The 25,529-nt window shown below is 46.7% G+C and overlaps 2 protein-coding genes across 8 annotated transcripts in view; one reads left to right on the forward strand and one right to left on the reverse strand.

Moving 5' to 3' along the window:
- Positions 1-8: 8 nt before the first annotated feature.
- Positions 9-16,782, forward strand: hmbox1b (homeobox containing 1 b). 2 transcript variants are annotated; one of them, XM_023806702.2, is made up of 10 exons: positions 9-277; positions 9,663-10,214; positions 13,353-13,438; positions 13,619-13,729; positions 14,693-14,846; positions 14,969-15,051; positions 15,411-15,506; positions 15,701-15,792; positions 15,941-16,024; positions 16,638-16,782. In XM_023806702.2, exons 2-10 carry the CDS (start codon positions 9,664-9,666, stop codon positions 16,779-16,781), a joined length of 1,401 nt encoding a protein of 466 aa, XP_023662470.1. In that variant the 5' UTR covers positions 9-277; position 9,663; the 3' UTR covers position 16,782. The 2 variants fall into 2 exon arrangements, with proteins under 2 accessions (XP_023662470.1, XP_023662469.1); XM_023806701.2 differs by having other exon boundaries at positions 12-277; positions 15,698-15,792.
- Positions 16,783-21,326: 4,544 nt separating this feature from the next.
- kif13bb (kinesin family member 13Bb) overlaps positions 21,327-25,529 on the reverse strand; it is a 32,616-nt gene continuing 28,413 nt past the window's right edge. For all 6 annotated transcript variants that reach the window (XM_023806695.2, XM_023806696.2, XM_023806693.2 and 3 more), the window contains 3 exons: positions 25,349-25,411; positions 23,727-25,122; positions 21,327-23,193 (listed from right to left, as the gene is read on the reverse strand). In XM_023806695.2, the coding sequence (XP_023662463.1) occupies positions 22,973-23,193; positions 23,727-25,122; positions 25,349-25,411 (1,680 nt within the window). In that variant the 3' untranslated portion in view covers positions 21,327-22,972. The remainder of the gene's footprint in view (positions 23,194-23,726; positions 25,123-25,348; positions 25,412-25,529) is intronic.

Consider the following 25,529-nt stretch of genomic DNA (forward strand, 5'->3'; position numbering starts at 1 on the left):
CTTCAAACCTTAGAAAGAACTACCAATCCGGCGCAATCATCATCATCATCATCATCCAGCTTTCTGATGTTCATGTCAATATGGCTTCTGTCAGACAAAGACAAGTCAGTCTCGCCTCTGACTGAAATCAAATAAGGCCGGAGGAATTTGAGAGAAAATACTGGCGCATGTTTAGTGTTGGCGAAACGGAGAAAAGGGAGTTATTGTGGGTTTACTGTATAATCCACGTATTAAATGGTGTGGTGGACAGAGGCCCTGACTGGATTCACTGTTAAAGGTAAGAGCTGCTGGAAGATTAATATTACTGTTAGCTTACCGTGGGTAGCCAGCTAACCAGCAGGCGGGCCCGACCAGGTAAGCTAGTTAATCATGTATTTTCAGGGTGACGGGACAATCTTATCTGAAATGCATATCTTAATCGGGAAAATAAATATAACTGTGGAAAGTGAACTGCGTCCGACTCAATGTCGATTGCTTAACTAGGTAGCTAGAAGAAGCTCTGTACATAGTTAGCCGGGTCAACGTGCGCACAGACGGACAAACTGTACTAACACTTAACCGAGAGTCCGTTTCATTTCGCCTGCACGGAAAACTACCGGGCACGATGTGAGGTTGTTGATCCCCGGGCGATTCCGTTCAACCAACTACTACAGCTGCCTGGTTATAGGTGGGGACCAGCTAAGTTAACTGAACAGTCTGACTGGGTATGAAAGACGCCGACCGCCGCCGTATGCACCCCGCCAGCGGACTGCTCTTGGGGACATAAAGTGGGCGTTATCCGACGTCTTGGCATTACTTTTAACTTTTGCGATTAACACCCAAAAGGGGCATTTTCGTTAATCAAAAAAGGGGAAAATGTTGGCAGTTGTATTTATTTGATTAGTTTTGCACGGCGGCCGGAGCACTATGGGCGTTTCTGGGGTATATACTGTACAGGCACTTATCTGAGTACATGCGCAACGTGCAGGACTAATGCGCCGCTTTGTGTTTAATGCACAGCTCCGGTTGCACAACAGGTTTAGATTAATATGTAGGGACTCCACATTACACATCATTTTTTGTTCATATAAATACAGACACTGTTTGGGCTTTTACTGTGGTGAGAAGCTACAGAGCTGCTGAAATGATCCTGAAGATGACCCCTGCATGCACATGTAACTCGTGCATTACGAATTAAGCTTCAGTTTGAGGTTTAAAATGCGTCAATGGGACCTGCTTGTGCACAGTACAGGCTTTTAACGCATGCGTAAATATCTTGTGTATTTTTGTGTTTTATGCATGCCGTAAATACACGATGACTGTAATATATGGTTTTCTTAAGGATTATTTAGTTTGTATAATGCTGACCTGGTCATGTTATGAATCTAGACTATAAATTGCTAGCACGCGATCCCTTTTTCAAATATGACGAATTATAAAAGTTTTGACATGTAAACCCAGTTAATTGTAATTTACTCCAATGACATGTAACACAAATAACGATGAAAAACGAACAGTGAGATGCAAGTCTTCCATTTTTCCTGAGTGGATGTGATTTTATTTATATCTGGTACAGTTTTGATTGACATTTACAGCAAGACACAACCGGAATGTCCGGAGGAGATGACCTAGTCTGTAGACATTTATCAAATGATTGAGTGAGTATTTTTGGTCTCTCACGATAAATCCCACCGCTTTTAGAGGAGCCTAAATGCCTATTTCTCAGAATGTTTTTTAGACAATGCAACATTTTCTGTTTTATCTCAGAGGGGATTAACATGATAATTCCGCTGTAGAAAACAGATCAATTAGATAGCTGGTGTGTGATTTTCATAAATCATCCACCGGTTTCTCCATGGCAGACAAACATATAAACACATGAACAGCAAATGAGCTTCCAGTTCACCCAGAGAGCTTGTGTTTGGAACAACCTGCAGCTTCTGAGAAGTGAGGCTATAGTCAGACGCCGTGCGGCTCCCGTAAATGGGCGGTTGGTGTGCTAGTCAGCCCTCACGCATGATGTCGACGGGCTTCCTGAAAGCTCCTGTCAGCTGGGCCATGCTTTGGGTTGTACAAGAAATGTGGACTTATAACTATGACCAGTCAACTGGAGATGAAGGCTCTGCCGCTGACGCTCTCCCTTCCTGTGATGAGACCCAGGATTTTCACCTTCATACTTAAGGGTGTTTCAACCTGCACTCCAACAGGAAAGTCACATTTATGGTGCCTAGAGATGGCAGCCTGGAAGTGTTCATTTTATATCTTGCACTCATTTTCATATGGCGTACAAGTTTGAACGAATATAGACTTTGGAGGAATTGGGCTTTTGGACGGAGGTGTGATGGTTTGATCGGAAGCTGTAAGACGCCTAAGCTTGTGAATATAGAAACCCATAAATATATCCATCACTGTACAGGATGCTTGATGTGAAAGCCTATACCAGGAGAGACAGCATGTAAGACAGATGTTCTTCAGGCAGGACTTAAACAAATATGTGAATCTCTGCTTTCACATATTATCTAAGTGTGACTAAACGCACATTTCAAAGAGCTTGGTAATAAACCAGCTTAATCTTCGGCCTCAAACAGCCACCTTGGTAAGCTCAAGCTTCGATGGTCGGCATATAAATATTGTGTCATTTTAGCCACAGCAGGGAGCAGAGGGGCTTGTGGATTGGGGGAACACTGTATATGGCTAATATAGCCACTCTTGGGGGTGGGGGGCTGCTTCTTCAGCTATTGTTGATGTGTGGGCTTGCTGCTGAGTTGTTTAATCCAATGCCATTAACTCCCAAAGTGGGAGACGCCTGAGAGCCCATGTTGTGACACGTGCATGTTTGTGCATAAATCTCTGTTCCCGTGTTTTGCTGAGTAAAGATTTATAAACACAATTGACCAGCAGCAGTCAGCAGGATTGCCTAACTCACTCCCCCCCCCCCCCCCAATCACTCCACCAGCACTTTCAGGATTTTTGTTTGTTTGTTTATTTATTTAATAAAAGGTGGGAAAGTCGTGAGTGCAGGAAGGAAGAGAGGAAGCGACGTAAGCAGGATCTGCCTGCATGTTGTAGGACTTTGCTGGAGTCAGCTCGGATCTCACTGCCGTTCTGTCTCCTGCCATTTCATTTTTGCCCCCTTTTTTCCCTCCTCCTCTCTCCCGAGGAACAAGAAACCAAGGACGGGACCAACGATAGCTCTAATGTACTGGATGAATTCCAGATCTTAGTTGAAAGCAATATGCTGGAGCGCGTAAGCCTATCTCGTTGGGTTGGTTGGCTGACATTTTGTCGGACTTTCTGTGAACCGCAGGCCGTATTTTAGCCTGCTGTCTGATGTTAACTTCCCAGGTCCTAAAGCCTTTGTTGCTGATAAGTCAAAGTGCTGATCTGGTTCGAATTTCTCTGCAGCTGGACATAATGTTTGCTTTCTTTCCAGGGTTTAAATTAATGGTTAACTGGTATAATTTGTTTAGATTAACCTTAGAAGAAAAGGTAGGGAATATGACTGCATTATCGCTGTGTGTGATAAGCTCCTTATACCGTTCTTTTATTAGGTTTCTGTTTTTTTTCTTCTTAACACACTCCTCAAGCTGGTAACAGGTTAACAGTATAATTTAGGACTTTTAATCCTTTTATTCCGTTATATGCGGAAGAGATGAAGCGCCCTAACGACTTGGCACCAGATCGTCAGAGTATAAGCAGAGTGCAAAGACTTGTCTGGCTCGATGAGAGCACCTCATGAACACCTAGTATGCCAGGAGAAGACGTGTGTTGAGTGTTGCTGAGCCACCTTGAAGATAAGGGAACAGTAGCAACAATGGTAATAGCATCTGGTATGATCATTTGTTTGGTTTTGGGATAAAGCTGTGGTTGATGGGGGTTGAGGGTTACAGAAGGGACACCGAATCCCATCACCCATCTGTCTTTGGTCCTTGCCTCTCATTCAACTGGGGTCTGGCGACTCGGCCAATCGGCACGCCATTTGCCTGCGTAGGAAACGGGCTCTGATAGAGGAGTTCCTCTTACTGCGTTTGCAGCGTGGCTTTGGATGTGGAAACCAGAAGGAGGATCAGTCACTAGCTTTGATGTTCATTTATGGTGATTAACAGTGACCTGTTAATCATTAAAATTCTGACATTTGGCTTATAGCGCACAATGGCTCATGTAGTCATTGTAAAAGTGAATAGAGGCCTTTGCTCTGGTTGCTGTCGTTAGTATGCACTTCAAGCAGGACTTTACTGGATGTTTTTCCCGGTACTCATAATTGGAGCATAAAAATGAGCTTGAGAATTCATAATGTTGCCATCTGCTTATTATCTCTAAAAGGTTTCAGTAAATGACTTCTTCTTATTCCCTGCGTCAATGTAAAGGCATTATTGACCCAAGTTATTCTTATAAATTGAAGTCCAGTAGCAGTCAGAAGTAATTTACAGCACAGCACGGAGCTCATGTCAATCTCACGGAAAATGCAATTACACACAAACGCACATAAAATGGACGCTTGTGTCGATCGCTCAGAGCTGTGAGGCTAGACAGAGGATATTATGGCTATAGGGAGTGGTTCCGCTGCAGATTTCCACAGATGTTTGACTCTGTTTCAGCCCTGGTTTTGGCCCCAGCTGAGTCCGTAATTAATTAGCTTTGATTCATTTGACGACTGGATGAATCGCTTAATATGAATCACATTAAGTGGTTGTTACACCATTTGTTGAGGCATGTGCTTTTGCAGTTGCGTTTCAGTCATTTTTAGCCCTCGAGCAATTAAATGCCTAAGGCTTTGTTTGTTTAAAGCATCGTTTGCCGCCGTCAAAAAAAAAATAAAACAAAAAGACGAATGGAAGTGTTTTGGTGAAGTGCCACATAATAGTTTTCTAAAAGCTTCTTTGTCGTCAGTGATAAATTGAAACCATTGAACATTGTGACATTTAACTGATATATACAATTAAACATTTTACAAGAATCTTACATTTTCTACATTGTTTGAGTAACATATTTGGTTAAACACAAAAATGTAAGTGCTGAATTCCCTATCTCATTGCATTGTACTTTTGTTTCAGGCAGTCAGGTGTTTAGACATGCTCTTTAAAAGCACATTATGTTCAGCATTTTCTGTTCAAGTTGTGTGACACTGGCAACCTTACCACTGCACTTATCTGCAGGATAATTAAATCGGCGTCATTTAAAAAAAGAGAACTTGTGTTTTGTTCTAGTTGAAATGAGTGTTAATTTCTCTAATGTCATATTAAAGGATTTTTCTTCTGTCCCTACTGGTGCTGCAAGAACTACCCATCAAAACGAGGACCAATGAAAATGTAGATCCTTGTGCAGATAGACTAATGACCTCCGTGACCTCAGGTCTAGCCTGCACTCCATAGCAATGCTTCATTACTTGATACTAGGCACAAACTTGCTACATAATAAGCACACACACCAGTTTACCCCTTCAACTACCAACAGGAAATACTAGATTCAGGGTAATATCTTGCAGACGGATTTTCAGACGGATTAGTGCTCGTTGTCGGTGCAGGCGAAGTGCCAGTGCTGTAAACGATAGTGTGTTTTAGAAAGCCCTGCGTTGTTTGTCTGTCCCCCCACTCGTATCAATGGGGGCCGTCTCACCAGCTTATGTTCAGCTGATAATGTTCTCGGAGCGAGAGCTGAGCATTGGTGTCACTTTTCTCAAACTTCCCTACATTTTTAACGTCGGCTTCGATTTCGAGGTGGCTTCCTGCTGTAGCGTGTGCGGACAGCGGACAGAATCAGCGGGCTAGCCTCTTGGGTGAAATGCATGAAACGGGACAGGTTTTGTTAACTCATCCGAGCATTTTGTCATATAAGCCATTAGCTGGTAGCCTTGCTGGGTGCCTATGCACTGGGTGGCAGGCACAGGTGACGGGCTCTGCGATTGCAGGCTGGTATGCCTGATTCTGTGTATGACAGGCGAGTCTGCTGTGTGCAGTCCAGAGCGAGGGTTGGGGTTTCTGTTGCTCTTAATCGCATCAGAACCATCCGGAATTATCAACCTCTGAAGATGGCGTGAGGGCTGGAGTTGTACCTCAAGTCTGCGGTGTAGAGAGTAAACAGGAATGGTAACAGTACTGTTCCCTGGAGCCCCAAAATAATGACGCGGTTAATGATGCAGGCAGGCGGTGGCCGGTTGGTGAAGAGATCTGTGATCCAGGGGACCATGCAGGGATACTGGCTTTTTGGGGTAACTTGTCGGATTTAAGGTACCACAGTTTAAATGGACTTCATATTCGTTCACTTACATTTGGCCCAGACTACCTTAAATCCGGTAAGTTACCCCGATAAGCCAGTAACCTCGCTTCGTAGTACAGGCCCCTGATGGAATATAGCAGGTGTAGCTTGACCATTTACAAACACGAGCGATTGCACAGAGCATAATAGGCCTCATTCAGACTGCGGGCCTGGTCTTATTAAACTGGTAAATCTTATTGATATTTGCACTGAACAATAGCTTTGTCCTCAGGCCCAGCTTGCGGGAGTTCTGCATGGACTGTAGACCATTGTGTGAAGGGACAGAGTGAGGAGATAAACAAAAATCTGTTGATTCTTAAGGATTCGTGCTGATAAGAGGCACACAGAGGGGGTCTGTTGAAGCCCAAATAGAGTGATGATCACTGGTTCTCTCTGGAAGAACAGCTCTGCTGTGTTACTTGGCCTGTCATTTTGACCGTGTAGCCTTATTGTTTTATATGGCTGGGAAAGCCTTTTTTCATTGAGTTACTGGATTATTTTGAGTTCAGTCATCTGGAGGACCAGGTGCACTTAGATCCCATCCCATGATCTGCTCTGCTGAAGTAACCCAAAAACCAACAAACCCAACAGACAAGATCCCCAGCACCTACAAGGTGCCACTAACAACACTGGAGGTCCGTCAGTCTTTGTCTTGTATCCGTGGGCCTGATGTATGAACAGATTAAGGTGCATGTGAGCAGCCAGAACACCTGGGACAAGACAGGAAGTCATGAGTTTTGGTGCAGAAGCCCCCAGAAGAGGTTTACGATTAACCACAGCCATTTGAATCGGGGTAACTATTTATTCATAATGACTCTCCTGGTGAATCATTCACACTCCTCGCCGGAAGGGTCCATTAACTACAGCAAACTGCAATGATCCTTAAACGACTTCTTATAATCGATTCTCGTGTGGTTGTCATACATGCATCAATGAAGAGTCCCCTGCAGGAAAGTATTACCGGTTTCCATCGAGCCATTTCCTACAGCCCGTCTCCTTGGCATTTTCTCTTTGAACGCAAATGCACTTTTTGTTGCTGTCGACATAATTGACCCCTGAATAGGGTCTCTCTCCCGCCAGCACCAATGTAACTGAGGAATCAACCGGAAATAGGAAATGGGTGAGTGCTTTTCCGTTGCTTTTTCTTTTGCAAGGCGAGAGTGTGAAGAGGAGAATGTGATAAGGGCTTCCGGTCTGGAGGATGGCTCTGATTACAGTCATGGTGACCTCGTGCTGAAATGGGGGTAAGGGTGACCCTTGCAGGGTGACGTTGCAAGGTGACATTCTGCTACACCTAACCCTTAGAGCCAGTTTACTCTACGCTTGCACCAAGTACACTTATGTGTGCCTCTACAGCAAGTTGCCAACTTGATAATATTGCTTCAGCATTTTCCATATCAGGACTATTCAAGTCAGGCTCCTCAAGCTCTGAGCCCTGCTGATTTCCCAGCTTTCCTTTACCTGTGAGCCGGGTTAGGGTTAGGGTTAGGGTGAAGCCTCTGTGCTTCCAATCAGAATCAGTAATTATTAAACTAAATACATGGGAGAACTGAAAACAAGGCCTGGATTTGGAATTGAGGGCCAGATTTGGAACATATCACGCGGCCCTGAGGGTTGAAGAGCCCTGCTCTACATTCTGCCCACTGCTCTACTTCACATTGGTACTTTGCTCTGCCACATATCCCTTTAATACCTCATGCTGAATGTTGCATTATATGATGTTAGATATGTCATAGTAGTTAGTACTTTGTACTTAATACAGCTGTATTGATATTGGAAAAAAATATTTTTTTGCAATAAATATTGTAATATTTATAAAGCAAAAAGGAGTTAAAAATAAATCAATTTCTCACTAACACACCTGCAGCAAAAATGATTGAGTCAGAGGGCTCATGCAAAACAGCTTTGGTAAACGTTAATTTTAAACATATACTAGATAATCTTGAAAAATCAGTCATTAAAATTGGCAAGCTTGCTAAGTTTTGTTTCCTGCAACAAAATGTAAATCTTCTAGCCAAGTGTAAATCCCCTGGTCACGGCTAATTTTATCACCAAGATTTCTAAATACCAGCACGGTATTGAAAAAAAAATGTTGCTTATGAAAATACCTTATAAAACCCAGCTGTGTTGTGGTAATTGCATAACTTGCAATGCTGATTTTAATATTACACATTCATCCAGTCCTATTTAGTGTTTTTTGTATTTTAATGCTGCACTTGTTAATTGTTTTGTTGATTGTCTGCAGTCTGTGGAGAAGGCATTTAAGTAAAAGTTTCATTGTACTTTGTACACTGCAGTTTGTGGATATGACACTGCTTTCTTACCTCAGATTGAATTGGGAAGCAGAAGAAACTTAAACTGGCAATAAATTTTGAAGACACTGTACACAGATGCATACAATAGTTTCGGAATATTTTTATCTTGCCTCTGAAAATATTACATTTTGAATATTTTCCGGTCACCAATTTTTAAATAAATAAAATAAAATAAAAATCAGATGTTACTTTAATGCCAGCTTTACATATAGTCCTATGACAAAAGGTGTCCATACTGCCCCCCATGATTTTTGGTGCTGCTGCATCTACACGTAGGTGCACAAATGACGCGTGGAATGAACGCAGGATACGCGTGGCGGCCATAATGCGAAAGCGGCCCTCAGGTTATGCCACATGTGCTTTGTCTGTTTCTAGCTGTTTTCGAACTAGTTCTGCTTCTGAGTCTCCTTTATCCACACAGAAACACCAAAATCAAAAGTACTCACCTCCCCACTATGGGGAGTCAGCCAGGGAGAAGCATTTTCTCAAGCTAAATTCAATTTTAGTTGTGAGTCAGACGTTCAGAGTTTGAAATGAGTGGAAATGGACATTTTCCATGAGATCCTGTTCACTTGCATTGGCTGAACCTGCAAAACGTCAAGCTGTAACATAGCTTGAGGTCTTGGCTATCAGCTTGAGCGTGCCGATCTCCTGCTGGCACGGCTGACCGTGTCATTTGCTCGCTTCCTGTTCAGAATTTATGTGCTTTGTGACCATGCGCTGGAACGGCCATGTGGCAGATAAACAGTGGATGGAGAGTTTCTGTGGATGACAGTCAGTACATTCTACTTGTGGTTTACGGGGGAACTCAGCTGTTTGGAGGTGAATTTCGCAGGAAATTGTTAATGATGAGTTAAAGGGCCCCACCTGTCTCACTCCTGCACATGATTATTTGTGTTTATTCCACATTCTGTCTGCTTTTCTTTGTCCTTTTTGAGCCAAAGGCAGAGACCTGTGCTTCAAAGCCACCTTCATAGGCACCCCTTGGGAGCACATCTGGCATTTCGGACTGCGCTCCAGGCATCAGATGTCCGGGGGACCGTCGTTATGGGCCATCACTATGCGGTGACTGTCCCGCTTTCCTGTGTGTCCCCCCCCCCCCCCCCCCTGCAGGATGTCTCAGTACACAGACGAGCCACGCTTCACCATCGAGCAGATCGACCTGCTGCAGAGGCTCCGGCGTACCGGCATGACCCGCTCGGAGATCCTGCATGCGCTCGACACACTGGAGCGGCTTGATCGCGAGCACGGAGATAAGTTCGGTCGCCGGCCCGCCTATGGGGTCGGCGAAGGGGGCGGGACCTCAGCACCGGGCGTCTCCGCCTCCACCACCTCGTCTACCTCCACCGTGGCGCCGGCGGCCTCCTCATCCACCACCAGCGCCGCCACGCAGACGCAGTACCCTTCCGGCCTTTCGCCATCCCCCAGCAACAGCTACGACACGTCTCCCCCGCCGCCTGCCGCCGCCATTGTGGCGCCCTCTGCTGTCCCTCTGGCGCCAGCCGCCCATAACGGCCGCGACAGTCTGGCCGCCACGCCCAACGGCAAGCTGTCCCCACCGCGCTACCCCATGACGCCCACTGCGGCTGTGGCTCCACGCCCTTACGCCTTCGAGGCCACGGAGGAGGAGCTGGACATCGATGACAAGGTTGAGGAGCTCATGAGGTCAGTGGGCATGGTGGGAGATCCCAGCTGTGGAGATGAATGATCAAACCTGGTGTTCAGTTACAAGGTGAATTTAGTGGGGTTTTTTTGGTAAGCACAAGACTGCAGGGCCCAGTCTCTCACCTCTGCCTTATCCAAACCCTTTCTTGAGTTCCGCTCCCGCTTAGACGGGTTTTATTTTTTGCAGGCCGGGTGACAGACGTTCTCACATGAGCGGTTCTTTTTTTGTCACCTTGGCTGGTGGCTGGAAGGACCCAGAAGGTTGGCAGTTGTGTGAACTGCCAGAAACCACAAATATCTCTCATCCTTCCATTTATAACCCAGAAGCATTTCTTACATAATGTGTATTACTCTGAGCTTATGCGAATCGTACCAGCCACCAAATAAATGAACATAACTTTATCATTGTGTATTGAACTGCATATGACCTTCATATACTAAATTATCTTAATAATATATAATGTACTGTGTACTGTTTTGTCTGGCAGCATGATAAAATTCTCCCAGTATCTGCTGGGGATTTGGTCCAGCTGACCTACCCTGCATGTCCATCCAGTTACTCTCCAGTACCATCATTCCTAGACGGCATCTTAAGACATTTGCTGCCCTCATTGTTAGCTGCTTATCTTAAGCATTTGGTTAAGGATAAACGGACCCCTGCGAGATTCTCGTGATAAATGATCCCGTCACAAGCCGTTCACTCATCCATGGATGGATGGATGAATGGGTGGAGATTCCCTTGTTAAACGATCCTGTCGCAAGCCGTAAACCGGGTAATGAATATCTCCTGGGCTCCATCTCTCTGGACCATCCTGAGAGCGCCGGCGCGATGCCGGGTCTCGGCACTTGGAGGCGTGAGATTAGGCTGCTGGCTGATGTGAGCGCTTTCAGGAAGGGACGTTTTGTTTGTTTCCGCTTTGATGTGAAGGCCCCCGGGGAGTGTCCTCTCCATCCCCCGCATATCTGTGGACTATCGATTCTCTCAGGGAGGCGGGAGTCCGAGGTTCAGATAGCCGGGCCTGGATGAAAGCAGCGCCGCTCTCGGCTCTCCTTAATGCAACGTCTCTGTCCTCCCAGCGCCCTTCAGCCACATGTTAATGGCAGCGCTATGCAAAGATCCCCCCCCTCCCCAATCTCAGAGATGTTTACTGTAGAGATTACCTACAAAAGCCATATAGCATGGATTCTCTTTTTTTTAAACTTCTGTGTAGAATACCGGGGCTCCTTAATCAAGGTCAGGGCCGTGCGATATGTTCCATTACTCTCACGCCTAATTTAAAGCTGCTGATGACGTCACCTTAGGCTCTGGGCGGGTGTGAACACGAGGAGTGTTTATTATCACTCTTGCAGCTGGCAGCTCAACACGTTTAACCAAACCAGCAGATTCAGAATCACTGGGCGACTGCAAGGCGACTCGCCACCTTAAGATTGTGGGGGGGGGGGCCCTTAGGGGGCCAGTGGGGATGCAGTGCTATTCTCAGCACTCTGCTCTCTATTTCCCAGCCGGTCCTCAGGGACCCCCCAGATGTTTTTGCTCCCTGCCTGAGAACCAGGCTGGGAAACGCGTCTCTATTGAATTCTGTATTCATTACACGAATCATCTTAATCTATGATGGCTGTACAGTGGTGCACTGTCACTTCATACCTCCAAGACTGGGGGATTCGAATCCCACTCCAACTGTGCCTATGCTGGGATCACATGTTCTTCCCGTGTCATGTGGGTTTCCTCTGCGAAACTGTGGTTTCTTCTCACAGTCTAAAGACATGAAGCTGGGCTAGTTAGCAACCTCTGAATTGCCTGTATTGGTGTGTGTGTGCACCCTGTGATGGACTGGCATCCCTGTGAGGCATCTCTGTGAGGCATCCCTGTGAGCCGTACCCTCTTTTGTACTTTGTGCTGTCCCCACACTGGTTAAGCGGCTCCAGCAGATAGAGAGAATGGGTGGAAAAATGACTTCTAGCTTGTAAATGAATATGTAGTAATTAGGGATGCACCGATTGCAATTTTCTTGGCCGATCCCGATTACCAATTTTTTTGGTTTGTGCGATCGGCCGATACCTTTTTTTCCGATACCGATTTTTGCCCTGAGAACAGCAAATGCATACAAAAATCACATTTTCTTCACCTCAAAACTTTATTTTCGTAACAGACTCTTATTTAACTTTACAAATTCAAATAAATTAAACTAAAACAAATAAATAAAACCCCAACTACAACTAAAAATTAATATATTCTTTAAAATAATAATAGGTGCAGCAAGTAAACGTGTGACATGACACTAGATTAAACAACTCCGGTAGCTCGACGTCCGAAAAGTAACGCCTACTCGGTATTCTGTATTTTGGGCTGAGGTAATTTATCAGATTTTTGAAGCCTCTATCCTCAACTACAGAAAACGGCTGGTCATCCAGTGCCATGAATTCCAAAATTTTCCTCGTAATTTCTTTGCTCTTTTCACTGCTTATACCAACGAAAGACAGCACAGACTGCTGGCTCGTAGATGGCTTTCGCTTTGCTAGCTTCTTCAAACTGAGCATGTTCACTGGGGTGATGTGTTTTTAAATGTCTAATTAAATTTGTTGTGTTAAATGTCTTTGTATTGGTTCCCCCAAGGTATACCTGGTCCTTACACTTGCTGCAGATAGCGAATTTTGTGTCCGCTTGGCTCACATTGAAGAATTTCCAAATTACAGACATTTTATGCATGCTTAAATGTGCGCGTGACCGCGCATATGATTTACTGTGCATGCGCAAGATCGGTTCGTAATCAGAAATATGTGAGACTGATCAGCCGATCATCGATCAGGCTGAAAATCGGCCCATTCCGATCGCTAGCTGATTGATCGGTGCATCTCTAGTAGTAATGTCACTTCAAGGTCATTCATGAAGGTAGGCCAAACGGGGGGGGGGGGGGTACTTTGTTCAGGATAGGGTGAGAGATACTAGCAGATAAGTAAAACTCGACAACATGAATTCCACGCCACACTCAATGCTCTTGAATCCAAGATCTCAAGTGCAGTCTGGGTTCATGAACCTAAACTTTGTGTGTTTATGTATCAGAGGGGTTGGCGTTCTGTGGCGTAGACGTCATCTCCTTTCTTCCCTTCCTCTAATTCTGCATCGCTCTGTGCTGGCAGGAGAGACAGCAGTGTCGTCAAGGAGGAGATCAAAGCCTTCCTGAGCAATCGCCGCATCTCACAGGCTGTGGTGGCTCAGGTCACAGGTCAGTTGTAACTCCCTGGGTTTCCATCAGAGTGAATCAGTGAGTTCAGCGGTAATGTCATGTCCTCGATTTGTCAGTCTTGTGGACTTGGTCATTTTCTGAGGTCTGTGTGGCATGGGAAACTACAGCAATTGTCCCCCAAGCCACAACGCATTTGCTGCTTGTCACCCCCCTCCCCAGGAATCAGTCAGAGCAGGATCTCGCACTGGCTGCTGCAGCAGGGCTCGGACCTGAGCGAGCAGAAGAAGCGGGCCTTCTACCGCTGGTACCAGCTGGAGAAGACCAACCCCGGTAGGGTGATCTCGTGGTGCCGCTCGCACACTGAGTCATGACTATAAGGGAGCCCGTCATTTACCAGTTTATATTATCTGCTGGGGCTGTCGCAGGACGGAACGCCAGAGCACATAAATTTCATCCATTCGCCGCACTTAAAATAAAACGACACACGCCGCACAGAGTATTTCTGGTCGAGGGGAGAGTGGAAAGTGATGTCTCAGGGGAAACGAGGGAAAGCAGAGAGGGCCTGGCACTGCTCTCGGTGAGGCGGACCGGTTAGCGTGCGGCTAATGGCGCGCTTCTGACCCCGTTACCGAATGCCTTGCTGCGGAGGTACGTGAACAGCAGCCAGGGATGATGCTCCCTGTAACTTCCTGTAATGCTTCCTGTAACATTTATGGGGCGGCTTCCTGTCATTCTTCCCTGTCTCCACCTAGCTAAAGCCAAAATGGCTGCGTTGGGTGAACAGATCCTGTTCACACACCGAAAGTGCCAAGTCAGCTTTAACACTGTTCAGGATAGGACCCATCCCAGCTTGTGGTCTGTAAACCACTGACTGTTGGTCTTCAGCTTTATACAACTGAGCAGGCATCCATGATGGAGGTTACTGTACCGACTAGAGCCGCCCATAAGGGGGCTGAATAAGGAACACTTTCAGGGGTGGGGCGTGAGTGTGTGAACATGGATAATGGTAGCTTTGGTTTGGAGAGGGGGTGGGGGGCCATTTTTCAGCCATATCTTTGTGCGGCCCTGGTACTGAGCACAACACTGAGGGAATTAGTGTGTCTTGTATGCAACAGTTCTGAACGTAATTGCAGTGATGGGTTTTTTAATGAAGGCATTAGTGTTTGGCTTTAATAGCCCTGGAATGTGCTATTATCCAGTGTTGGGTGTATGTGTGGTTTTTCAGGCCACTGTGCTTTACTCCTTGCATTCCAACCCTTTTGACCGAGTCGGTCACTCCTCACCGTGTCCCAGGTGCCACCCTGAACATGCGGCCTGCGCCCCTGGCCTTGGAGGAGATGGAGTGGAGGCAGACCCCACCCCCCGTCAGCACCGCGCCCGGAAGCTTCCGCCTGCGACGGGGGAGTCGGTTCACATGGAGGAAGGAGTGCCTCGCTGTCATGGAGAGGTACGTGGAGAGACGTCCTGCTCTGTATTGCTCCAATGGCCACGTCATCACACCTCCTGGCCTGCAGGTGGCAGCACACTCATACCCTCTGGGTGATTTATCTCCCTCCACCATCCCACCAGCTACTTCAATGAGAACCAGTACCCCGACGAGGCCAAAAGAGAGGAGATTTCAAACGCCTGCAATGCCGTAATACAGAAACCGGGTAAGGCTTGGTGTTATAGAGTCCATAGAGTAGTTCCATGTTCCTCTGATATGTGACTGACATACAGCCTCACATGGCTGAAGCCACATCTTCACAGGACCATAATAAGCTCCTTCCCTTTTCCCAGCTGCACCAGTCGACTCTACTACCATTTAATAAATTCCCTTCCTCACACCTCCCTGATCTGTCCAGCTGTAGAGTTATGAAAAAGTCTCACTCTTGTAAATTCCTAACAGGTTATATTCGCTTCAGGATTGGATCTTCTTCCTTTTGACTTTATTTACCCCTATCACTAGCTCACTTGATCTAGTTCCTCCTCCCCTACTGCTTCACAATGTCCCTCTCCTCCCCTCCCCCAGGCAAGAAGCTGTCTGACCTGGAGAGGGTCACCTCACTGAAGGTGTACAACTGGTTCGCCAACCGACGGAAGGAAATCAAGCGAAGAGCCAACATTGGTAATGTCCCGCCTTCGCAGAGCCAGCAGCTAATCACAGAGACATGGGCATTAGGAGCGTCATAAAGGGTGGGCAGTGATTGGCCAGAGATCTGCGTCCCTTGGACTTGTTAAATAGCTGGCCATGTGTGATGTGAAAAGCGGGTGTGAGCGCAGGTCAGGTCAGTGACTGCTTGTTCTGCCCTCCCTAAGAAGCCACAATCCTCGAGAGCCATGGTATAGATGTGCAGAGTCCAGGTGGGCACTCCAACAGCGATGACGTAGATGGCAACGACTTCTCTGAGCAGGTCAGCAGGGGAGGAAGCTGACGGGGCCAGCTGACTCCATCACAAACCTGATGAAGTCCGGTCCGTCTCTGAGTCTTAAATGTGGTCTGATGAGAATATAGCACACTGCAGTGGGACCCAGAACTGACCCATGTGGAACCGTTTGCAGGGCTGTGACGTCAGCTATTTTGAGAAGAGATCGGTGACCCGACCCTTTGGCTTCTACAGACTGGAACCGTCATCACCAACGCAGGTAGGCTCGTACCCCCCAGCCTCGTAACCCCCAGGCTCGTACCCCCCAGCCTCGTAACCCCCAGCCTCGTACCCCCCGTCGCTAAATAAACTTCCCCTGCCTGCATCCTGGCAATGCGGTAGGAAGGTACAAGCTTGCTGAGAACATGCCATGACATGGGGAATTGACTGTAAATCGGCCCCCTGTACTGTCCAAACGAACAGGCTCCCCCTATCCGCTGCACATCAGATCCTGTTTGATCTCAGAATGCAGACGGTCTGTACCGTGCAGATCGCGCTGAGTGCTATAGTCGTGCCTGCCTAAGACGTGCATTACTAGGGCTTCTCCAAATGCATAGTGACATGCTTTATGTTGCCATGAGTCATCGAGGAGAGGCGTGATATAGATGCAGGGCTTTACAGTGCTGGCAGACTGCCAGACATGCAATTTAGACCACAGACACAGGAAACGGTTCAGTTAAAATAAAGGATAGAGCAGAGTGCTGGAGTGAACCATGTTACCTAGAAGGCACCGCTGTGTGATCAGTTAGACTCGGCAATTACTGGAGTATTTTATCGGCACCTCTATTTAGTCATGCTGTTCACCCCGCCCACCCCCGCCCACCCTTCACTAGGATGACAGCACCAGCCACAGTGACCACCAGGATCCCATCTCCCTGGCTGTGGAGATGGCTGCCGTCAACCACACCATCCTGGCACTGTCCCGGCCAGGCACAGTTCCCAGTGACATCAAGACTGAGGCTCTGGATGATGACTGAGTTGGGTGGGTGGGTGGGTGGGGGTGTGTGTGTGTCTGTGTGGGAGGGGGGTAGAGTGTAGAAAGAGAGGGCCTGAGACCAATGGTGACCAAAATATCAGTGGCTAATGCACACACAAGGAACTGCGAGTCATACAAAACACCCCAGCCCTCCTAGTCCTCCCTAATCCCACAATACTCTTTGCTACTTCTTCACAGTCTTCCTCTCCTGCTTCAGTGAGTACACCAGAAATCCTTATGCTCGTCTCAAAAGAAATAGTCTCGCAGTGCTGTTCTGCCCTTTAGTGTAGCTTTTATTTTACTATGTGTACCTCCCATGACGAGAACAGGCCTTGCCCAAAACCAAAACCTGTTTTGTTCCTCTGTCCTGCCTGTCAGCAAAGAGGGTAGTAGGAGTGCTTTCGGCGAATACAGAGCAACAGTATTACCCTCTTGTGCCCTCTGTTGCTGTGCTTTCTCGATGCTGTTGTGCGTTGTAGTGGCCTCACCTAGTCAGTCAGTCCCACCCACCAGCACAGGGGGGATGCCTGGGGTGGGGTGGAGAGATGGGCAGCCCACAAAGCTGGGATAGAACAGGTGATGAGGAGCACGTGTGTATTCACGGACACCCAAATAGGCCACAGGTGCCAAGTGGTCCCACCGAACTACGAAGCATTATTTTATATTATTTTAACTATCACACTTTACAGACCCTTTTGGGAGTTCCCTGCACTGTAGGTGGTGACTCATACCCACTGTTAACCTAAATGGGGGTGCAGGGAAGCCCCAGGCATGACACACAACCAATGGGAAACTGCTGGATGTGCCCGTCTTGTTCAATACACAGCTGTACCCAAAGCCATTCGCAAGAACCAGAAGCTCATCTGTAGCACCAAGCTGTAGCTGGCGGTGGCAGATCAAAAGGGGGCGCTCGCTCTCTTTCGGGCCCCGCCGATTTGCCGCACGAGTCGGTTAGGGGTGGGGGCCTCTCTCTGCCAGCGTCGGCTTTGGACTGACCGACGACACTGGATGTGGGTGATTGGCTGGGACGGGGGGTGGAGGCTGACTGTTAGTCTTTATCACTGCTTAAAAGGCTACATTCTAGTCCTTCACCCACCCCGACACGCAAGCCTTTAGTCCACACCACATAGGATGCTGCTTTCAGTGTGAAATAACGTACAGCACTTGCTGCCCAATTAACGGCTAAGCTGACCGGCAAGTCATTCATTCTGCTGCTTCAGAACTGGATCCCCTGTGAGGTTCCGCTGTTACTAACCGGCGCTTGCTTTCGATATCAGTATCTATCTAAAGAGGACAAAAAATAGGCTCATTTTAAAAAGACAAAATGTATTTAATATTGTATTTTGTCCGAGTTCCTCAACTGTAAAATTTAAAGATGTATAGCAAACTTTTTTTAATTTTATTTTTTCTAAATTACCTCTCAATGTTTTAGTTTGTTCCCCACTCTCGGTTTCTAGGTGACCTTTATCGCTTGTTTTCCATTTCGAGGTGAGAGCGATCCACCCCGTGTTCCTAAACATGAGGCTTCAAGGCAAAGCATCCTCCCCCAAAAAAGGGGTGGAGTCCAGCCTAGGCTCCACCCACTCAGAGCAGCCACATCCACATGGGGTGAGGATGACAAACTGTGGCCTAGCGAGCCGTGCCGAACGCCAACGGCGTGTATAGCAGAGGAACTTAAAGTGGGGGGGGGGGGGTTTCAGTGTGTTAGGGAGTTTCACACATGGTGTTACCTGGATTTATGTGGCTCCATGTTTTCCAACCACCAACAGGGAGGCACAAGACATAACTCTAATTATATATATAAATGAGAGCTTGCTTGATGTGAGCGAAAAATAGCTTGTCGTCCTCCAGCACATTTAATACCTTAATGCAGCCCGAAGAATGACCGTGTTCATCAGGGACATGTCAGTCATGGGTCAGATCACATTTACATCTGGACAAGCAGCCTGCAGCATTTGCCATTCTGCTAAATCTGCTCACTATCTAGAGGCGAGCGCTGATGTTCTAAGGACTGTCCTCAAAGGGCGGTGCACTTTACCGCCAGGACTAAAGGGGTTGCAAAGTCAGCGAGACGAGCCCCTGGCATGCAGGTGTCAAACTGCAGGCCTGGGGGGGGGGCAGAGCCCTGCACATTTTTGGGTTTCCCCGCATTTGACACACCTGACTCCTTGTGCTAATTACCACACAGCTCCTGAGCTGAATCATTTGTGGTGGAACAGGGAAAGAGCTAAGCTACACAGGCTCCGCTCCCCCAGGACTGACTGCAGTTTGACACCCCTGGATTAAAGCATACACTCATACGTCTGATGCAGTGATCACTATATGGCAGCTTCATGACAGCAGGGATGCCACACTAAGTTCTGCCAGCGGGTCACTTTACAGCATCTCTTCAAGGTCCCACCATTACTGGGAGCATGCAGAAAGACGTACACAGAGCGCTAAACCTCCAACACGGGCGTGGTGGGCGTGACCTTCTGCTGGGGGGGTGCTTTGCCATGACAGGCTTCAAAGGTCACTTGTCCCTAAGTGTCATCTGTCCTTGTTAAATGTGGAGAAAAAACTTGATAAAGTATATGAAAGTTATCAATTTAAAAATAGTTAATATCCCTTCATTGTATCTGAATTTAGTGCCTTTTTTGGACAGTAGACTGTTCTGTAATTAAACTGTAGTATATATATAAATGTTTTTGTACAGTTTATTTGTTTAAGAACTTTTTTTTAAAACCTGTGTTTTAGTATTGTACCTACTAGAGAATAAAAATTATATCAATGAAATGAAACTCCTTGCCCATCTCTGGCTCGTTGATTTGCTACATGACACTCGTACCTGGGACCACACTGGCCTGAGCAGAGGAGAAATCGCTCCTGGGGGACATGTACAAGGGCTCTGCTCTCTTGTAATAATCATTTAAAAACCTGCTGCGGTGGGGCAGGGGGGCACAAAGATTGGGTATCACTTACCATTACAATGCCAAAATAGACCAAATTAGTCTACTGCCATCTGTTGATGAAGCTACAAGCCGCAAGAGAAACCATCTGTCGAAACCTTTCCTTTATGCAAATATTTAGATGGCCATTAGGCAGGTACATCTGTTCCTTCGATTTTCTATCAATAACCAGAGATCTAGGAACATGTGGGCTGCCTTTGTTTCCTGGCTGGGCTTTAACGTCACCAGATGCGAGCTTCTGCCTATAGCATCCATTGGGATGTAGCTTTAGTACATCTGTCTGTACCCTTATAAGGCATGAGCCCACCCCTCTATAGGAGTTCATATAGCCCAAGTTTATCTAGTAAAGCAGAGTAAGTGGCAGCAGGTGAGGTGGGATCCGGGGACACATGTTTGGGTTCAGGGGATGCTGGGATTGTTACAGGAGGACACTGGTTATTCGGCACTGGAATGGCAGTCGAGGTGAAAGGTACAGGCACTGAGAAGCACTTACTGCCAGAAAAAAACATCTGGGGGGGCGGAAACCCAGTACGGAAAAGGGGGGGGGGGAAAGATGCAGACCCAGATAAAAATACACAGCAGCTTCATTATCGAAAACCGCCACGTCCTGCTTCTCAGCAAAGTCGCACCCTGACATCAGTCGGCGAGCTGCAGTCTGGATTCTGAGCTCTGCAGAGTACATCTGTATGTTTAATTCCAACACATACTCATTTGTATCAGGTGAGGGCATTCAGGCTAAACCAATTAAATCAAAGAATATAAACCACATGACTAGCTTGTTAGCCAATAGAATCAAAAGGAAAACCACACGCCATAGCTACTGAGCCGACCAAATCGAAGTATAAACTACATGGCTAGCTGTTGATAAATGTAATTCAAGCTGAACTAAAGAGGAAAACCAAGTAATGTGGAGGATGGTCGATTCTCCCAATTATCTACCAACAGACAGTGGTGGGCAAGGTTCCGTTAACCGCTAATTAGCAAAGTTGACTTTTTTGTTAACAGATTAGCATTTCTGCTAGCTTTGAAAACTCTTAGTGGACCAATTAGCTTCTGCTAAATTTTGTTCCGCTAACATTTTTTTTGTAGGTGACATGAGCAAAGCTTAATGCATTTAAAACACTTGTGAGCCCTACAATCATACACATTTGTTTCTGTTTGTTGTGAGTGTATCTGCAACATTCCATCTGGCATGCTATTGGCTGACTACATGTAAACACACGATGTGATTGGTTGATAACTTGTCAGATTTAAAGTAGTCCGGGCTAAATGTAGTCCATTTAAACTGGGGTACCTTGACTGAAGTGAAGAAAAACGGGCCTGTATCATGAAGCAGGATTTCTTGCTTAGCTGGATAACGTTGGATTTAAGGTACCCCAGTTTAAAGGGACTTTTAGCATTTATCGTTAGCGTCTGCTAATTTTTTTAGTGGATTAATCATGCAATAAATTAAATATATTCTCTTCAGACAGAATGCTGGGTTAATGTTTGAAATCCATAGATCATCTGGATTCTGCCAGGTCATCATATTTTCTTCACAAGCCATCAGAGCACACAGTATACACAAACACGCACTCTCAGTGAATAAGTGTCAGAAGTGAGACATTGCAAAAATGTTTATTACTGTATCTGACTTGAACTTTTGAGAGTCCCTGCATTAGTGTGCAATGAACTTGTCTGAACCATCAACAATGATAAAACTTCAATTTAAGAAAATAAATAAATACACAAACCCCTTGATTGGTTTGATGACATTTTATCCCTTGCAGAAGGAGAGTAAGGTCGGGTTTAATGTTACTGAATTACTGCAGGTTCGCAGAACTGTTGCAAACATCTTTTTCGTGTCATCCATGTAATGATCGCAGGTCAAAAACAATGTTTGGGAGAAGTTAAAAAAAAAAAAAAAAAACATGACCACCACCATCCAAGTCCAAATCCCCTTCGCAGCAAAATCTCATGGGTTCATTGCCAACCCACCACAGTATGGCATCTACAATGTTTGGCATGTTGGGGTCACTCATAATGAAGGCTGATGCAGCAGCGAGTAGTTCATTACAAAAATGTTCTTAGTGATGTGTTCGTGGCTTCGTAGAGTCCAGTTATATTCCACTGGAAAACCTTCAATGCTGTAACGGAGCTTAGTGCTGTTTTAACAGAGGCCACTCCGTGCTTCATAAACCAATCACAGGACAGAAAGCACATATATTTAAGGCAATGCGGCCCTTGAAGTGCCAAAAGAATGGAGAAATAAAATGCACATCATCATACAGGTCAGTAAATCATGAAGGCAGAAACAGGAAGTAGTTTCCCCCCCCCCCAACATAACTCATACATGAAGCATTTAAATAAACCATTACCCTTAACCATCATACACATACAATATAATATCCTGCAGCCTGGATATTGGATACTGGTGCATAAATCGAAGACCAAAGACCTAAACTATCAGATGGGAGCAGAGATTAGATATTTGCCCCAAAGATACAGATTATTCCCATGGCCCTCAACCTAGATTTTTAAAAATTAAAAATTGATTAAAAATGATTTAATTGTGCAATTCTGGCTCCCCACTGAAAATAAGAGGTTTACACCAAAGCTTTAAATGGTCCTCTAGCTTTACATAGAACTATGCGTGTCGGACAAAGTAAAGAGGGGGATCCTCCCATAGATTGGATGCTGCTTCATTTTTATTTTTTGTAAACCACTCATAAAAGGCCCATTCATTCCCCGAGTCCTACTCCCTGAGATGTGAGAAAAATTAAGATTCAAAGCAGACATTCTTAAAGGCACATTATTCTAAAATATTTAAAAACTTCTGGAAATATATTAAAAGGTGATAAAAGGTTTACGATTTCTCAGGCAAAAATGACACTGTAGGAACAAGCCGATACAGCCAGTGACAAAGCAGCTTTGGACAGACAGTAATGTTATAGAAGTCATGGAGTATGTAGGGAGGAGCCCAACACTGGCAGTATTTGGCAGCACGTGCCTTACTCTAACACCATGCAAAAGGTATATGCCGCATGTGCTATAGACATTCCAGTGGTCTGGTGTTGAAATATCCTTGCACACACAGTGTGCTCTCTGTCCACTAGGGGGCTCCACCACTCACCATAAACACAGAATGAATGAATGTTCTTTCAAATGTGGCACCAAAGGCAGGTTCTGCCACCTTCTCAGTGACGCCAGTCAGAGGGAGATGAAGTTTCCTAGGCCTCAAGGGGCCCCATGCCGTACCCCCGACTCAGTTGTTCCAGGACTTACGATTGCGGGTCAGCGTGTCGCCTTTTGCCAGGGCTGTCAGGGCGGCCAGGTTTGGGTTCGAGCCAAAGCCGGAGCTATGGCGCTTCTCTTTGCGCCGCTTGGAGCCGTCGGCCCGGGTCACCCTGTCGGGTCTCACCAGAACCCCATAACCGGGGTTACAATGAAAGTACCGGCGTCCGCTAACTGAGCCGTCGTTCTTACCTGTGAATGTCATGAGAAGAAACATCAGTGACAGGTATCAGGGATGGGTGTCCTGGTGCCCTAGGTGAGATTCTGCTTCTACTTAGAATTACTGTTGAATCTGAACGTCATTTGTCTGCTGCCCGTAACCCTAACCCTAACCCTTCCCTCAGTCACGTAGAACAAAGCCGGTACGCATCTAGGGCTGGACTGGATAACAGTGTAGTAAAGAGAATCAGCTGCATGAAATACATCCAGAGAATCTCAACTTAACATGGAAATCAACAAGAACCAATTGAAGCGTGTAATATTAACATTTATGAATATTCCAAAGCTCAGGATTATTCCGAGCCGCAGCCATCCAAGAACCACTCGACTCAGCAAATCGTCCCCAATAAGCCCTCAGCCAACCTGTCTGGAGCGCTAAGCCGCATGACTTCTGTGGAGAAGTTACTGGATCGTGACCCTCCAGGACCAGCATTCAAGGAGGAGAGATTAACAACAGAACTTCATATGGCTCCATACTGTTCCTACTGAGCGAAAGTGAGACGTACCAGAAGGAGTGTCGAGTTCCACGCCGACCCATATGCCGTCTGCAAAGTCGCTGGGACCCACGTAGCGCACGGTGCCACTTTTGTTGGTACCTACAGTCACATACTGTCCCTCTTTCAACCAGTCAGGCAGAGGCGTTTCTCCGAGCTCGTCCGAATCCCATGCCATCTCCAGCCTGTCCTTAGTCTCGCCGGCATCGCTGCTGCCGTCTTCACTCAAGATGCTCCTGAAGGACTTAAGGTCAGAGGTCTTCACCTTCTGGATCTTGAAGGGGTTGATAAGAGCGGGTTTTAAAGGGGGGGGTTGGGTTCTAGACTCTGGGCTGCTGCAGAGATGAGCTTCAAGAGGAGCTGGTGTAATATTAGTGGCAGTAACATCAGCAGGAGTCACAATGGTTTGAGGTGATGGAGCAGTTTCAGCAATGGTATCTAGGAGAGGGGTATTAATAGGAATGGCATCCGGAGGAGCTGTTAGACTCCTATCAAGAGGAGGCGCAACAGTAAGTGTATCGAGAGAGGTGGTTGTAGTTTCATGAGTAGGGGAAACATCTAGAGCAAGACGAGTACTTGTATTATCAAGAGGGATAACAGTGAGCAAATCGAGAGGGGCACTAGTATTAGTGTCAAGAGGGGGGGCAAGAGTAACTGCATCCAGAGGGGCAGTTGTAGCATCCTGAGGTGAGGTATCAACCATATTGAGAAGGGCAATTCTATTAGTATCAAGAGAAGGGGTAAAAATAGCTGTATCCAGAGGGGCAGTTGTAGTATCCAGAGGGGCAGTTATAGTATCATGAGGACAGGTATCAACCATACCGAGTGGGGCACTTCTACTGGTATCAAGAGAAGGGGTAAATATAGCTGTATCCAGAGGGGTAGTAGTGGTAGTATCGTGAGGAGTCGTAGTAATAAGAACAGGAGACGTATAAGCAGGAACAGGAGACGTATAAGCAGGAACAGGAGACGTATAAGCAGGAACAGGAGACGTATAAGCAGGAACAGGAGACGTATAAGCAGGAACAGGAGAAGTATAAGCAGGAGAGGAGAGCAGCCTATTCCCATCTGGTGCCAGAAAGCCTTTGGCAGTCAGCGTCTCCTGAGGCTGCTCTTCCTGCCCAGCCATGTCTCCTGGTGGTTCTCCAGCCTCAGACTTCACAGTACCAGCGGAGCCCTCCCTCTGGTCGCTGCCAGGTCCAGGGGCTGCCGGCACGCTGCTGGGACCCATGCTGGTGACAGGGCTCGGGTCCTCGCTGGACACTTGCGAAGCGTCGGACAAGGTCGTGGTGGAGACGCTGGCTGAGGAGTAGCCACTGGAGAGGACACTCATCGGGCTGATGGGCACGTCGTGGGGATCTCTGACTGAGGGGACGGGGGCCCCTGCGGTCTCCACCCGTCCCTGCCCCTGGAGACATCCAAACATCACCTCTCAGTTACACCGCTTCAGAATGAATGCAGACACTTTAATATAATCCAAGGAACTGCTGAAGTATTTCCTTACAACCTAGACAAATTTACCATCAAATGATTAGTCTACACTTTAAGGGAGGGTATTTCAGCTCTGAGATGCTGCGCAGAGGTAAAGGGTGACATGAGTCATCTAACAACAGCTTTTAAAGAGACAGACTTGCCTGATTTGTTCGAACTGGGCTTTCCTTGGTGCATGAGGATTGTACTGAGATACGAGGCGTGGCCTAAGAGCGAGAAAACAGTGGGTGACGGCTCAGCTTTGAGTATTCATCAAGTTTAGCTGTTCATTATGTACTTCAGGTTCAGAGCCATCTGCTCAGTCTCAAAGGAGGGCATGTGGGA

The sequence above is a fragment of the Paramormyrops kingsleyae genome, chromosome 19, assembly GCF_048594095.1.
Source record: "Paramormyrops kingsleyae isolate MSU_618 chromosome 19, PKINGS_0.4, whole genome shotgun sequence".
NCBI lineage: Eukaryota > Metazoa > Chordata > Actinopteri > Osteoglossiformes > Mormyridae > Paramormyrops > Paramormyrops kingsleyae.